The 14,116-nt window shown below is 42.5% G+C and overlaps 1 protein-coding gene across 5 annotated transcripts in view; it reads left to right on the top strand.

The window, feature by feature from the left end:
* Nucleotides 1-2,641: 2,641 nt before the first annotated feature.
* NR2C2 (nuclear receptor subfamily 2 group C member 2) overlaps nt 2,642-14,116 on the top strand; it is a 30,500-nt gene continuing 19,025 nt past the window's right edge. For 2 of the 5 annotated variants that reach the window (XM_083869396.1, XM_083869400.1), the window contains exons 1-6: nt 2,644-2,715; nt 5,826-5,891; nt 10,438-10,548; nt 11,362-11,562; nt 12,739-12,841; nt 13,885-14,064. In XM_083869396.1, coding sequence (XP_083725522.1) covers nt 5,850-5,891; nt 10,438-10,548; nt 11,362-11,562; nt 12,739-12,841; nt 13,885-14,064 — 637 coding nt within the window. In that variant the 5' untranslated portion in view covers nt 2,644-2,715; nt 5,826-5,849. Of the gene's footprint in view, nt 2,716-5,825; nt 5,892-7,155; nt 7,252-10,437; nt 10,549-11,361; nt 11,563-12,738; nt 12,842-13,884; nt 14,065-14,116 lie in introns of all 5 variants that reach the window. The other 3 variants (XM_083869398.1, XM_083869397.1, XM_083869399.1) reach the window with 3 other exon arrangements.

The following is a 14,116-nucleotide window of genomic DNA, read 5'->3' as shown; positions in this document are numbered from 1 at the left end:
CGGCCCTGAGGAGATGAGCCCATTGTCCCCTCAGGAGAGCGGCCCTGAGGAGAGGAACCCATTGTCCCGGGAGGAGAGCAGCCCTGAGGAGACGAGCATCTCTTCCCCTCAGGAGAGCAGCCCTGAGGAGAGGAGCATCTCTTCCCGGGAGGAGAGGAGCCCGGAGGAGAGCGGCCCTCAGGAGAGCAGCCCGTTGTCCCGGGAGGAGAGCGGCCCTGAGGAGAGAAGCATCTCCTCCCCTGAGGAGAGTGGCCCTGAAGGAGAGCTGCCCTCAGGAGAGCAGCCCTGAGGAGAGGAACATCTCTTCCCCTCAGGAGAGCCGCCCTGAGGAGAGCGGCCCATTGTCTCCTGAGGAGAGCGACCCTGAGGAGAGCAGCCCTGAAGGAGAGCGGCCCTCGGTGCAGCTCGGCTCCCGGCAGGATCCGCGGGATGAGGACAGGAGCCCCCGGGAGGAGCAGAAGGGCGGGCAGGAGCTGATGTGTGCCGGGCACAGTCCCCCGAGGGCCGGGTGGGAGAGAGCGCGAAACTACACTTGGCAGAAAGCGGTGCCTAGGGAAGGTGGAATTTTAATTTTTGGCTTTCTCACTATCCACGCCCATTTTAAGTGGCAGTTAGATAAATTTTCCCCAAGTCCACTTTGTCCACGACAGTAATTTTTAAGTGATCTCTCTGACTTTATTTTGACTTATGAGCTTTTTTACATCATTTTCTCCCCCTCCTGCTATGGAGGAGGAGGGGAAAGTGAGTGACTGGGTTATCATGTGGCTGCAATCCATGGTCAGCTCACCACAGTGTGGCAGATAGATATAATTATTTTCTTTGCTGCCAGTCTAGTTATTAACCTTTACTTGTAGAGTAATCTCAGTTCTCTTTGATATTTTTCACCTCTGCAATCTTCTATTCATTACTCACCAGTCATAGCTAAGGCCAAAACCCAGTTTTTACTAATGCTCCTTTATATCTGTGTATATGTACACATTTAGCAAATTTCAGCATTATCTAATACAATCTTGCTTACTACATAAGTTCAGGGCATACAATGTAGTTCTACACTTTACTAAAATTGTTGCAAAAACCACAGTGAAATTTGTCACAATGTTAATGTGGCTTTCCTCAACTTCAGCGTGCCTGGTGGAGCTGTACAGCAAGCATGATTGCTTTCCACCAAAGCTTTGCCCAGTTTTACTGTGAGCTTTCTCCTCTTGGCAGAAACAAGGAAGGAGCAGACAAACCCTCCTGCCTTCTAAACCTTTCCTCACCTTACCCGTCAGGAAACATCGAGGGGGGGAAAGCAGCTATTCATATTTGGCTTTAGCATCTTCCATTTTTCCTTTCATTCAGTCACACTTTTATAGTATATTTTATGAAGTTTAAAGAAAAATCTGTGTCTACAGGTATGCACACGTCCATATTTTGAGAATTTGAAAATTCTTCATGTATTTAACAGTACAGTAGTGAACACGCAAGACGTTTTTTAAACATTTTCCTTTATTGATGTATTGCAAACACATCTGCACATCCCATGCTTTACTAATTCCTGTTTCTGTGAAAGTAAGGCTGTAATTCATAAGTCTAGTACAATTCCCATACTCTTACCCCAAAGAGCCAGTTCTAAGAAAAAAAAAAACAACAAAAAAAACAAAACAAAACAAAAAAAACCAAACAAACAACAAAAAAAAAACACTACAAACCCTCCATGAAAATTTCAAAATCAGTATACTGACCATGTAACTATTCAGCCAACAGCGCCTCTTGTTTATGTGACTGTTGCATTCAACTGCTATTTCATCCATACATTTTCTTTCAGGTGTTACCACCTCGTTTAGTTTAACTTTTCATCTAACTGATCCTTAAATTAGCTTCTTAAAAATTACTAGACTCAAGGGAAACCTACTAGAAGCATTAAGAACATTTTGATAAGAGTATGTTAAGAAATAGCTAGTTATGACAGGGGCTGAACATCTGACAGCCTGTGAGAAGACAAGCTGAAAGGTGGTGAACTCTTAAACTACCTCAGCTGCACCCAAACCTATTTAGTGCCTACCACAGTGTGTTTGGAGGCACAACGTGCCTCACTTACAGACCCCGAATGAATGACAGAGACTTTACAAAATTAAATAAGAACTCGACAGTGTGGCGGTGGTGTTTGCGAGAGCCTGCTCAGCTGTAAGCCCACCTTTGACTGCATCTCCAGCGAGAACCAAGGCACACCTGGAACATGAACGCCACCGGCGCAGCGCACGGCCACCGCCAACCCACCGCCGCGGGCTTCCGGTTCCTGAGGAGCCTCCCGGGCGAGCGGGACAAAGGCGGTGGGCGCACCTTCCCCTCCGTGCCCCAGGGGCCGGGCTCCCCCGGCGCTCCCCGGCCGGAGCGGAGCGGAGCGGGCCCGGCAGGCCCAGGTACCGGTAGCCCCTCCCCGCCGCCGGCCCCGCCCCGCGGGGGATGGAGGGGCCGCGGCCGGGCGGGCGCTGGAAGAGGAAGCGGGGACGCGCTCCCGGGCGGCGGCGGCGGGGTCACGAACTCTGACCTGTCACAGGGCACGGCAAACACAACAAAACACCCCCGGCCCCAACACAGCCCCGGCCCCCTCCCCTCCGCGGGTCCCACAGCCCCTCGCCGCCCCCGCGGGGGGAGGGAGGGCCGCCGCTGGGCACCGGCCTGCCCGGGCCCGCTCGGGTCACCGCCACCGCACCTCTGGCGCCCATTCCTGAGGTAAAAAACATTTTTTAAAATTGGAGCGGCCCGGTGGGTTTGTTTCGCGGGGGCCAGGACGGGGGAGGGGGCGCGGGGAGGCGGCAGCGGGTCTCACTCTGGACACCCCCGCGAGGGGAGGGGTGGGTGGCTTGAGGGGAGGGGGATTGCACGGCTCCGGGGTTTGGCTGGTAAGCGAGCACCGGCCGTGCTCTGGCCTGGCCTACAGCTCCTGCAGAGAGAGGAAAGGACCATTGTGGCGTGCTGGGTCGCTCGGCGGGGCAGTCCCGTGCCGGAGCCGCGGGTTGCAGCGAGGGCCGGCTGAGGTCGGAGCTGGTCCGGTCGCGGTGAGCAAAGTCTGCTGGCCAAGGGGTGTAGGGCGATCGATGGTCGCGGCGATGACAAGCGCGGGACACACAGAGAGACAGAAGATGGAGTCTGAGCGGGCGGAGGCGGCGGCTTGAACCCGACCCTTTTACCTTTGCCACCGGGAGGGCGGAGGGGAGGGGGCGGCGGGTACTTTGCATACGGGGCTGAGACCGCCGCCATCTTACCGTCCGCTTCCTCACTGCCATGCCTGGGCCTCCTCTAGGCGGACACAAGCGTGTACCGGAGGGGAGGGGAAGGGGCCTAATGGCGGCGGCAGCAGCCCCGCCTGGGCTCTGGCGGGCGGCCAGCGCCGCCATCTTGTGCTCAGCGACTCCCGGGGGCCTCTTCCCCCGCCGGGGGGGCGGCACCGCCACCATTACGGGCGGGCGGCTCGGCCAATGGGAGCTTTGCGGGCCCCCCGCGCCTGCCATGAGGTCATTGCTCGCGCCTGGGGGCGGCCCGGGGGCGTGGCTCGGCCGCGCGCGGGGTGGGAGCTTCCGAGGAACCTTCAGCAGCCAATGGGGGCGGGCGGCGCGGGCGGCGCAGCCAATGGGGGCGCGGCAGGTCCGGCGCGGCCTGGCCGGGCTCGAGGCGCTGCCGCCGCCGCCCGCGGGGCTCCCGCTCGCTCCGTGCCCGGCCGTGGGCCCGGTCCCGCCGCCGGGACAATGTGCCGGGACTGCCGGCGGGGCCGGGCCCGCCCCCCGCCCATGGCAGCCTGCTGGAGGCCGCTCGGTGCGGCCGAGTCGAGCTCACAGCGTTAAGAACCTCGTTTCATTAAGACAAAGGAACAAAATTCAATAAGTGTGAATTCGGCCTTTTGTCATGTCTTGTCAGTAGGACCATGCCTTTAGAACCTCCCAAATGGAATTTATTATTTGCTTTTGAGGTTTCCTGCAGCTTAGGGAAAGGTTAATGATTTTATACTGTGTTTTGGATAGCGTATGCTGAGCTGGCTTCCTACCCTGTTATACTGAAAATATTTTCCTGGTTCTCCAGGGGCGTCTGCCTAGTTTTTAAGTTTCACCTCTTGTGTTGGTTTGTTTGGGGGGGATGTTGTGGTTGCCTTACAAACTGTTGCTCGGAGCTTTTGCTGGGAGGCTGGTTTTGCCTTCTGGGAGCTGACAGCATTGAGAAGCATCGCATGGCTGTGTGTCGCCTCAGCTTAAGGTTCTTTTGTGAAGGTTGAAAATACAAAAAGCCTTGCTGATAACACCAACAACGAGTAATTCTACAGCAAACACTTGTTTTGCATCCCGGAAAGGTAGTGTTATGAACAAAGGATCTCATTTGCAGAGATTCTGCCATCATAAAGCGCTGAGGAAACAGCATGTTATGAGCATATGGTTATGCTTCTTGTGCTTCTTGCTGAATATGAAAAAAAATAAGAGGAAACACTGAAAAAGAACCCCTGAACAACTGAGAAACCATCTATAAGCTGGGTTTGGTGCAAATGGTTCATAGTTTTAATGAAGTACAATACTTCAATAAAATAATGACAAGCTGTAGGAGAAACTAGCATAAATACCATTTCCATGGGGATGTCTCAACTTTGATTATGCATTGTTACAAATAATCTTTACTTGACATATACAAAAATACTTTCACATTTGTTACAATATAAGGGAATCCTTATACCATAACGAATTTTGACATATTTAAAAATGTTAGCTTTGTACAAGTTACATTTGAATGGGTGCTAGAGACGTGCATATATTTTTCTTTTAAATGTGTTGATATTGTTTGCTGTATTTTTTAATTTTATATTAAATGATTCCTTTGCAATTACAAGCAGAGGTTTCCAATGAAACATCAAATGGGCCAGCATTCAGGAATATCTTTTTATTACCTACACCTGGATCAGAATCTGCAGTCTAGCCCTCTAATTAGCAAGTCACAATTAAAAACTGAATGCATTAATTGGAAAAATTAATTAAATTTACCTTGGAAGAAACACAGCCCTAATAATGATAATTAAAAATACTTTGGAAGTGTTTTTTTTTCTTTCTTCTTCGTCTTTGATTTCTTTGTCTTTTTTTTTAACCCCTAAAGTTGGAGTTACTTGGAGTAGCATAAAATGATTCTGCAGTATTTTCTTCTCATTGTGATAATAGTATCACTTGAAAATAAAAAAAAATAGTTTAAATGATGGAAGATACATTTTAGATGTAACTGTTTATTTCCCTTGTGTAAGATTACTCTTAAGACTATGGATGAACAAGGTGGTTTGATGGAATGATTTGATTAAATTTTGTGCCAAACAGCATTCTTAGCTTGCTGGTCCCTGGTTCAGCATGTGGTGTAGAAACAGTTTAACTGCAAGGTTTCCCTTGCCTGAGCTGAGGAAAGCACCTTTGACATCTGTGAATTCCACAAACTGCATTAGTACTTGACTTTGAAATTAGTCCTTTCTCATTTAAGAAATTAACATTTCTTTTTAATAACTTAATAGCCTTATATATTTAATAGTTTAAATAACGGAGTGGAAATAGTATATCAGAGGCTTAATAAAGTGAAAGAATAACTGTACCTCAGCAGTTTGAACAGCATGGTTCAAGTATGTGTATGTAAACAGTATGTCCCATCTATGTCTATCTGTGTATGTATGTGCACACACGCACCCCCCGATGACATCTTCTCTTATTTGCCAGATATATCAAGCAGAATTGTAAATTTTCAAAAAGTCACAGCAGAGCTTTCTTTAATACTAACAAAAAACCCGAACTTTTGTGCCTGATGGAAGTTGCTGGCATCTTTCTGAACAGGTTCTCTAATGGTCTTGTTTCACCATGGCAACCAATGTGGAGGTGCTGGCTCAGCAGGTGGCTGAGGTGAGTGACAGATGATATATCACAACAGTTGGTACATGAGATTTTGAAATTAAAAACATTTTAGGGAGTCCCTGCTGTTTACAATTAAGCATAAACAGAACAGAACAGCTTTATAGAAAAGTGTTGCTTTACACTTGGAGACAAGCATGAAACCAGTGCAACTGAGACATGTTTTGTTCACCCTACTTTGTTCTGATGGCCCCCATATTAAGAATGCAAGTAGGAAGTTTAACATGAGCTATAGAGAAACTTGGATATATTATTAATTGTTTCAAAAATTAATAAAAAAAATTCTTGTCATTTGATCACTGAATTTGGGATATGGAAGGCTTCTGCAGCTAATTTGAATTGTAATCTAGATCAACCAATGTTTGAAGTTATCTGTTTTACTTATGTACTATACTGAATTTACAGTAAGGTGGTTAATTTAGATCAGTTTTTGTATTTTGTGTGTACCCTTAACAGAAGAAAAGCACAAAAACTACTTAAAGTGATATTAAGTGATGTCTTGATGCATATTCACTGAAGCTTGGATGCTTAATAGCTGAAAAGTTTAAATCAACTCATAAACACAAACTGCAAGTGTTCATGGCCACAAAAAATAATTTATCTTCTTCATTATGCAAACTTCAGTCAAAAATAAAGTAGATCTTTCTGTTTGATTTAAACTACTTGGTTTAATATCCTTTAAGTTTACTGTGATTTTTGGTATGGTTACATAATTAAGGATTTAATGAATAAGAAAAGGCAAATGGGCTGAGACCATAAGGCCATAGATAAGGCCACTTTTCAGACATTAGTTTGGAGTTTTCTTTCACCTCTTGAGCTAAGATTACACCTGTATATTAGAAAATATTTTTAGTTCAAGAAGGAGCCCTATATAAAAAGAAAATATATGATTAATTCTGTTTTTTGAAGTGGATTTGAGATTTCCTACTTAGAAGTACATTTAAAAAAAAGAAAATTCATTCTTTTTAGCATGGAAAATGACCTGGTGAGTGTCCTGGAAGTAACACCTATGGAATAGTTTCAAAAAATGTCCTAAGTTTCACAGTGAAAACCAACAAGAGATTTTTCAGTCTAGTTTTCTGTACCAGGTATGAATTTGGCAAGCTGCATTTTTAAAAAATACTTCCAAATATACTTAGAAAGAGAAACCTGTAATGGAAATATTGACAAATTTTATACTATTTTGGTAGAAGTTGGGTGCTGTAATAACATCTAAAGCACATAAAATATGTGACATTTGTAATTCCTCGTGCAGGAAATGCACCGTGGTAACATAGTGTGATGGTTGTATCACTGGAGAGATCGCTCCATCTCAAGAGTGTATGAAGCTCTGTGATTTCTTCCTGGCCTGGTGGGTAAATGGAGGGCTTCATCTCTTTATAGTATTTAGCTGCTGCTTAAATGATATGCTTGTCCACTGTGTAACACCATGAAAACTTTGTTCATGGAAAAACAGTTGTAAGCAGCATTATCTCATTAGGAATTCATTAATACTATGACCATGTTAATATTGAATCATTTTTGAATGAATGGCTGGCTGCCTGCTATTTGTGTCTTCTGTCAGATAGTTTTTAATACAGGTAAATACATAACCAGTTTTCTTTAAATATGCTAAAATTCTGTATTTGTACTCACCACATCTTAGAGAAAAATGTAGAATCAAACTTGGCACTGGCTTTAAAAAATTAGAAATTTTCAGAATATCATAGTTTTTATTGATGAAAATTAAATGGCAAAAGAGGGTCATTGACCACGCATTGAATTTCAGGTTATGAACTGAGAGACAAGTTGCAACTGGATAGCCTAATGCAAATATTAGCAGCTTTACCTATATCAGCATCACATTCTCAATGTAATTGCCACATACGTAGTGCATGGGTTTATTGAGAACTGTGATGCCAAGCACCAAATCAGACTGTCATGCAACATTTCCTTTCAACTTTGCTAATTTGAAATTAATTATCTCGAGTGAGATCACATGGCACACACAGGACCAAGGGGATCAGGCCCAGCCAGAGTGGGTTTAGGAAAGGCAGGTCCTGCCTGACCAACCTGATCTCATTTTATGGTGAGGTAGCCCCCCCTAGTGGATGAAGGCAAGGCTGTGGATGTGCCTACCTGTGTTTCAGCACAGCCTTTGACACTGTCTCCCAGCATTGTCCCAGAGAGGCTGCAGCCCATGACTTGGACAGGTGCATCTTCATTGGGTTAAGAACTGGCTGGGTGACTGGGGCCAGAGAGTGGTGGGGAGTGGTGCCACATCCACTATTCAGTCACTAGTGGGGTTATTACTCAGGGCTCAGTTTTGGGCCCATTTTGGTTTAATATCTTTATGGATGACCTGGATTAGGGAATTGAGGCCAAGGCGAACAGTGTGAGGTTCAGCAAGGCCATGGGTCCTGCTGTTGGGTCACCACAACCCCATACAGTACTTCAGACTTTGGGCAGGGTGGCTGGAAAGCCCTTCAACAGGAAAGAGCCTGCAGATGCTGGTCAACAGTGGCTGAATGTGAGCTGGGTGTGTCCAGGGTACACAAGAAAGCCAATGGCATCCTGGCTTGGATCAAGAACACCAGAGCCAGCAGGACCAGGGTAGTGACTGTCACTCAGTACTGGCCACTGGTGATGCCACACCTCAAATCTTGGGGTCAGTTCTGGGCCCTGCACTGCAAGAAAGACACTGAGGGGCTGAAGCGTGCTTAGAAAAGAGCAAAGGAGATGGAAAAGGGTCTGGAGAGTCGGTCATTGAGGAGTGGCTGAGGGAGCTGGGTTTGTTTGGCCTGCAGAAAAGGCTCGGGGGGGGGACCTTCTCAATCTCTACAACACCTTGACAAGAGGGTGGAGCCAGGTGGGGGACAGAAGGAAATGGCCTCAAATTGTGCCACAGGGGGTTCAGGTTGAACATACTTTGCAAACCCAGAAAAAGGCATGGCTGTTTAGTTCCAAAATGTTTAAAGAATTTCCATGCAGGCACCTAATAGCTGTCTGTCTTTCTCCTTGAACAACATGGAAGAATAGATTATTCTTTATTTCCAAGCTGCCTGCAGTACATTGTGTTGTAAGGTTTGAAGATGCATCAATGAAAGGCTAAGGATTCTACAACTGAAAAACTGTAGAACAGTTTTAAGAGACCTTCTTGCTCTAGTCTAGATCTTTTGAAGGGTGCATAACTTCGTTAATAATCTGGCATGGAAGACACGAAGATCATCAATTAAATGTGTCCTCTAAGAGTCTGGATTTTTGAGAGTCTTTTTTCTCACCTAGGTATCTTGTTTTCTGCAATTGAAAGCTTCGGATTGTCCAAAAATTAGAAGATGCCTCTTATTTCTACATCTCTCCTATTTTCATCATTTAACATGCAACATTTGTGAACTGTGTATTAATGATAATTGGAGATTGTATGTTTAGATTATACTTTTACAGTATGTGGGACTACTTATGCTACAGGCAATAGGGGAGTAGAATGGCATGGTTTCATTAAGTCTTGTGTATTATGATACCTCTGCTTCCCCAAAGATACTTTAGTCTATGTGCCTTGCTATCCAAACTCTTTTTTCTTTCTTTATGTCATAAATTAACTTTTCTGTATATTAAACAAACATTTTTCAAAGCAAGCTAAAATTGAAACTGACCTGTTGTCCAGCTCTACAAAATTTGATATAATTCCAAGATTGTTTAAAAGAGGATTTGATTAAAAACAACTTGTGACCATCCTGTTTTTGGACATGTTACTGCAGATAACAGGTTCGTAGTGTGGTTTGGGTTGGATGAGACCTTCAAGATTGTCTAGTCCAACTCCCTACCACAGGCAGGGACAGCTTCCACTAGCCCAGCTGGCCCAAGCCCTGTCCAGCCTGGCCTTGGACACTGCCAGGGATCCAGGGGCAGCCACAGCTGCTCTGAACACCCTGGGCCAGGGCCTGCTCACCCTCTCAGGGAAAAAATTCTTCCCAATATCCAATCTAGCTGTTATCTTGCATGTTTAATTCAACATTTAACATTTTTGCTTTGAAAACAGCTTTGCAAGGGGTGTTTTTCAGGCTAAGTATTCCAAACTAAATTTGCGTTATAGTTTGATAGTCTAGAAAGGTATGCAATAGGACAAGAAACAACAGTATTCAGAAGTAGTGCCAAAGTTAATCTCTGTCGTTCAAAAGTACTTTGAAATTATTAAAAAGGAACTACTTATCATTTTACATTATTTATATATGATGTATTTTATTTTTACAAGTGTATAACTGAAAATTGAAAAAAGTATTTCTGCATTTCAGTAAGCTAAAGATCATACAGTGCTTACCCAGTGAGTGGAGCGGTGGTAGTAGTGGTGGTTTGGTTTTGTCAGGTTCACTCCATTTCCAGAAGAAGAAAATATTCTGATAATTCATTGAAAGCAATTCCAAGTTGATTAAATGACTGTAACCTTTCCAGTAAATTTACATTCTAAACTATAGGGCTAGCTGATTTTCTATAAATATAGGTATGTTTAAAAGTGATCAGTATCTTAACAGTGAATTAATATTCTGTATGTTATTTACAGGGCCCGACTGTTCAGACTTCGCTATCTGAATCTCCAGTGATGACCAGCCCTTCCCAGCGTATCCAGATAATTTCCACAGACTCCTCTGTAGCTTCACCACAACGCATTCAGGTAAAAATCCATTAATTAACCAACAATCACATATTTTCTTTTTTTCTCCTCCTCCCACTTAGCTTTATACAAAAGACAATGGAATACTTCCTTTAAGTCTTGTGAGAACAGATAATTTTTAGTGAAAACTAAAATTCTTTCTCTCCTCAGTATTTATTTGGTGTTGACCAGATGGCTGTATATAATAGTTAGCCAGTGAGGAGTTTTTACGCAGGTTAAACCTCACCTACATAAGCAAATCTCCTGAGCTCTGGCCACAGCAAAAGGGGAGATATTGTCAACAGAAATCTGAGATCATCTCCATGCATTCCTCTTCCTACTTATTTAGGAGCCAGTATGAGATTAATGCTACACAGTGGATCTTTGTTACTGGTAGATAATAAAAAGAAGTCATTAATGTATCAGAATGTATTCAATGGCAAATTATATAGGAGTTATTAAATTTTAATGAAATACTAGTGCATATTGATATGGTTACCAGGCAAAAAAAATAGAGATCATGCTACCAGAGAACTGTATCAGAAACAGAAACCTGCCATCATAAGAGAATCCTGAGAATTGGCATGTGAGACAGTAAGGCTGCCTGATCCCATCTTTTGCTGTTAACTTTAGGGAGTGACATCTTACATAAAACATGTAGGTAAAAAAATGCATAGGTAAATGTCACCTAGAGAACATCTCCTTAGTGCCATTTATAAAGAAAAATTGGAGAGAGCTTCTTGGTAATTTTTCACTGATATAATTCTGAGATGGAATGAAAGGTTTTAAAACATAAAATTTACTGTGGTCAAGAATTTCTTCAATGTTTTACAGATTGTGACAGATCAGCAAACAGGTCAGAAAATTCAAATAGTGACAGCAGTGGATTCAGCTGTGTCTCCAAAGCAACAGTTCATTTTAGCTAGTCCAGATGGAACTGGTGGAGGAAAGGTGATCTTGGCAGCACCTGAGACATCTAATGCCAAGCAGCTTATCTTTACCACCACAGACAACATTGTGCCAGGCAGAATTCAGGTAAATACTGTAAGTTAGATAAAACATGGAATTTTTGTTTTAATTTTTTGTTTTGTTTCTAAATTAAGTCTAAATTGATTTAAGACCAATTGCACTAGTTTTCTCATGACATGGATCAGACATACTAATTTTAGGCTTCATAGTTCAATGATAAATCCTTCAGTCTTCATCTACCTCACGTATTCCATACACTCATCATCCCTTGTCACGTGTTCTCATTCAAGTTCCAAAGATGTAAGTGAATACTTCAGACAGTGCTTGTGCAAAGTACCAGGATTTTTCAGTCTGCCCAAGATTCACAGATATACAGCAATACAACTCACCTGAGCGAATTTACATGAGTTTGTACTTTACATTCAGTATCAAGACATTGCAATAAAACTCCATTTTGGTTTTTTGTGGGTCTTGAGCATAATCTACATGAACAGGAGCTTTGCAAAGCCAATGATGCAAGCAACAATCTACCTGTCATGAAATTTCAGAATTTTTCCTAGCAGTCTTAAAGAATAAAACAAAAGAAAAAGTGCGTGGTCCTTCTTGTTACTGTTACAATGGAGAATATTTTACAGGAAGAAGAGTAATTTTTACAGAAATATTTAAAAAATGGTATTAACAGTCTTCTAAAATTCATTTTTCCATGCTAAATAGGATATCTGAAATTACAGAGGGGTTGAGTTTTTAATTTTTTCTTGGTTAAATGGAATGCTCAGAACAGAAGTTTAAAATCCAAGGCCTTGGAGGCTAAACTGTTTCTATGGTAGATCTGAGCTCCAGGCTATCCCTTCTGAACCATACATCCCTAATAGCCAGAGAAGAGATGGATGGGAACAGCATCTGAAAGGCAACTGTTTTTGGCTAAAATAGAGCAGCTGTTTGAGAATATTTGCAATAAGTGAAAGGTACTGTTGATTGCACAAGTGAGGAAACATTCGCACTAAACAAAGATAGCAGTTTTATTTGTAATTTGTTTTGATATAACTGTTTCAAAAGTCTCACTATTGTCAGTAAGAACTCTCATTAAATTGCATTTTATACTACTAATTTCATTCCATATGTCATACTTATTCATAAATTCAGTCCCCTCTTCTTAGCTCATACACCAATCTTGTTCTATAGGCAAAGCTCCTTACCTTGTTATCTGACTAATTACATTTTTGTTCTGGAATTTTGCTTTAGATAGTGACAGACTCTGCTTCAGTGGAACGTCTGCTAGGAAAAACTGACGTTCAGCGGCCCCAGGTAGTAGAATATTGTGTAGTCTGTGGTGATAAAGCATCAGGTAAGGAAACCTATAAAGTGGTATTGAGGAAATTTGCTTGAAAGGATGACTAGGATGAAGAGATGATTTTTCATGCGCTTTAACTGATTTTAGTTATGCTCATGGCAAAAGCAATTGAGGTTTTAAATGGAAAAATATAACATACTCTGTATCTATACACAAAAATAGCTAAACTACTTGGAAGAATAATAGTTTTTTTCCTTGAACTGAAGCGTATGATAAATTGGCTGAAAGATAAAATAATGGTTAAATGGCTCCTGGTAATTGAAAAAGACTACTTGAAGCATCTAGTCAAGTTCCCCATAGTAATGTGCAACCATGAAATGAACGTGTCACCTAAAAATGTCTAACTACTCCAAGAAAATGCTTCTTAGTGCTATCTAACAAACTTAACACTTCCTAGTAGATTTTATTCTTCCACTATCACAAAACAAGTCAAGCAGAGATCATGTGAATCCTCATTGTTTCAGATCCATGCAGTAACAAGGAGTCTTAAAATAAAATTTTTATATTATTCAAGGGGGTGTTCTGTGCTTTCATCCTAGAGAGAAGACACCCTTCTGTCTCTTTTTCTCACTTTCTTTTATTTCTTTAAGTGTTTATGTAATTAAAACAATACCAGAATTAATATGGACAGGAAATTTAAATGAAGATTGCATTTTAAATTTTGGTGCAAAATTACTTGTTTTCTGAAATTACTTGAGCTCTTAGCTGGTATGTTCTCTAAATGTATCCTATAGTCTGTAACAGCAGATAGAATTGTATCTGTACTTATGCAGAATGGGAACTACACCTTCATCAACTGCACATTCAGAAATAGGCTGAGCCTTCCCCTCTTCTCTCCACTATGTCACCAAAACAGCTGACAATAGGTAAACCAGAAATATTGTGAGACTGTAGTAATGCTTTTATGGTCCAAAATGTCAGCACAAATACAAAACAAATTTAAAGAGTGACTTACAGTGTTCTACTTGCTTAAAACGAATATTTCTGTACTAAAATATTAGTAATTTCCAACTGATAACAATATATGTGTTTCCTAGGTCGTCACTATGGTGCTGTCAGTTGTGAGGGATGCAAAGGTTTCTTTAAAAGGAGTGTAAGGAAGAATTTGACCTACAGTTGTCGTAGCAACCAGGACTGTATCATCAATAAACACCATCGGAATCGATGCCAGTTTTGTAGGCTTAAGAAATGTCTAGAGATGGGCATGAAAATGGAATGTGAGTGTTAAGTACTCAATGTGATATTGTGCCTACCAAACAACAATTATGT

Source organism: Zosterops lateralis, assembly GCF_965231275.1.
Source record: "Zosterops lateralis genome assembly, chromosome: 11".
Taxonomy (NCBI): domain Eukaryota; kingdom Metazoa; phylum Chordata; class Aves; order Passeriformes; family Zosteropidae; genus Zosterops; species Zosterops lateralis.
This window is presented reverse-complemented; position numbering and strand designations above follow the sequence as displayed.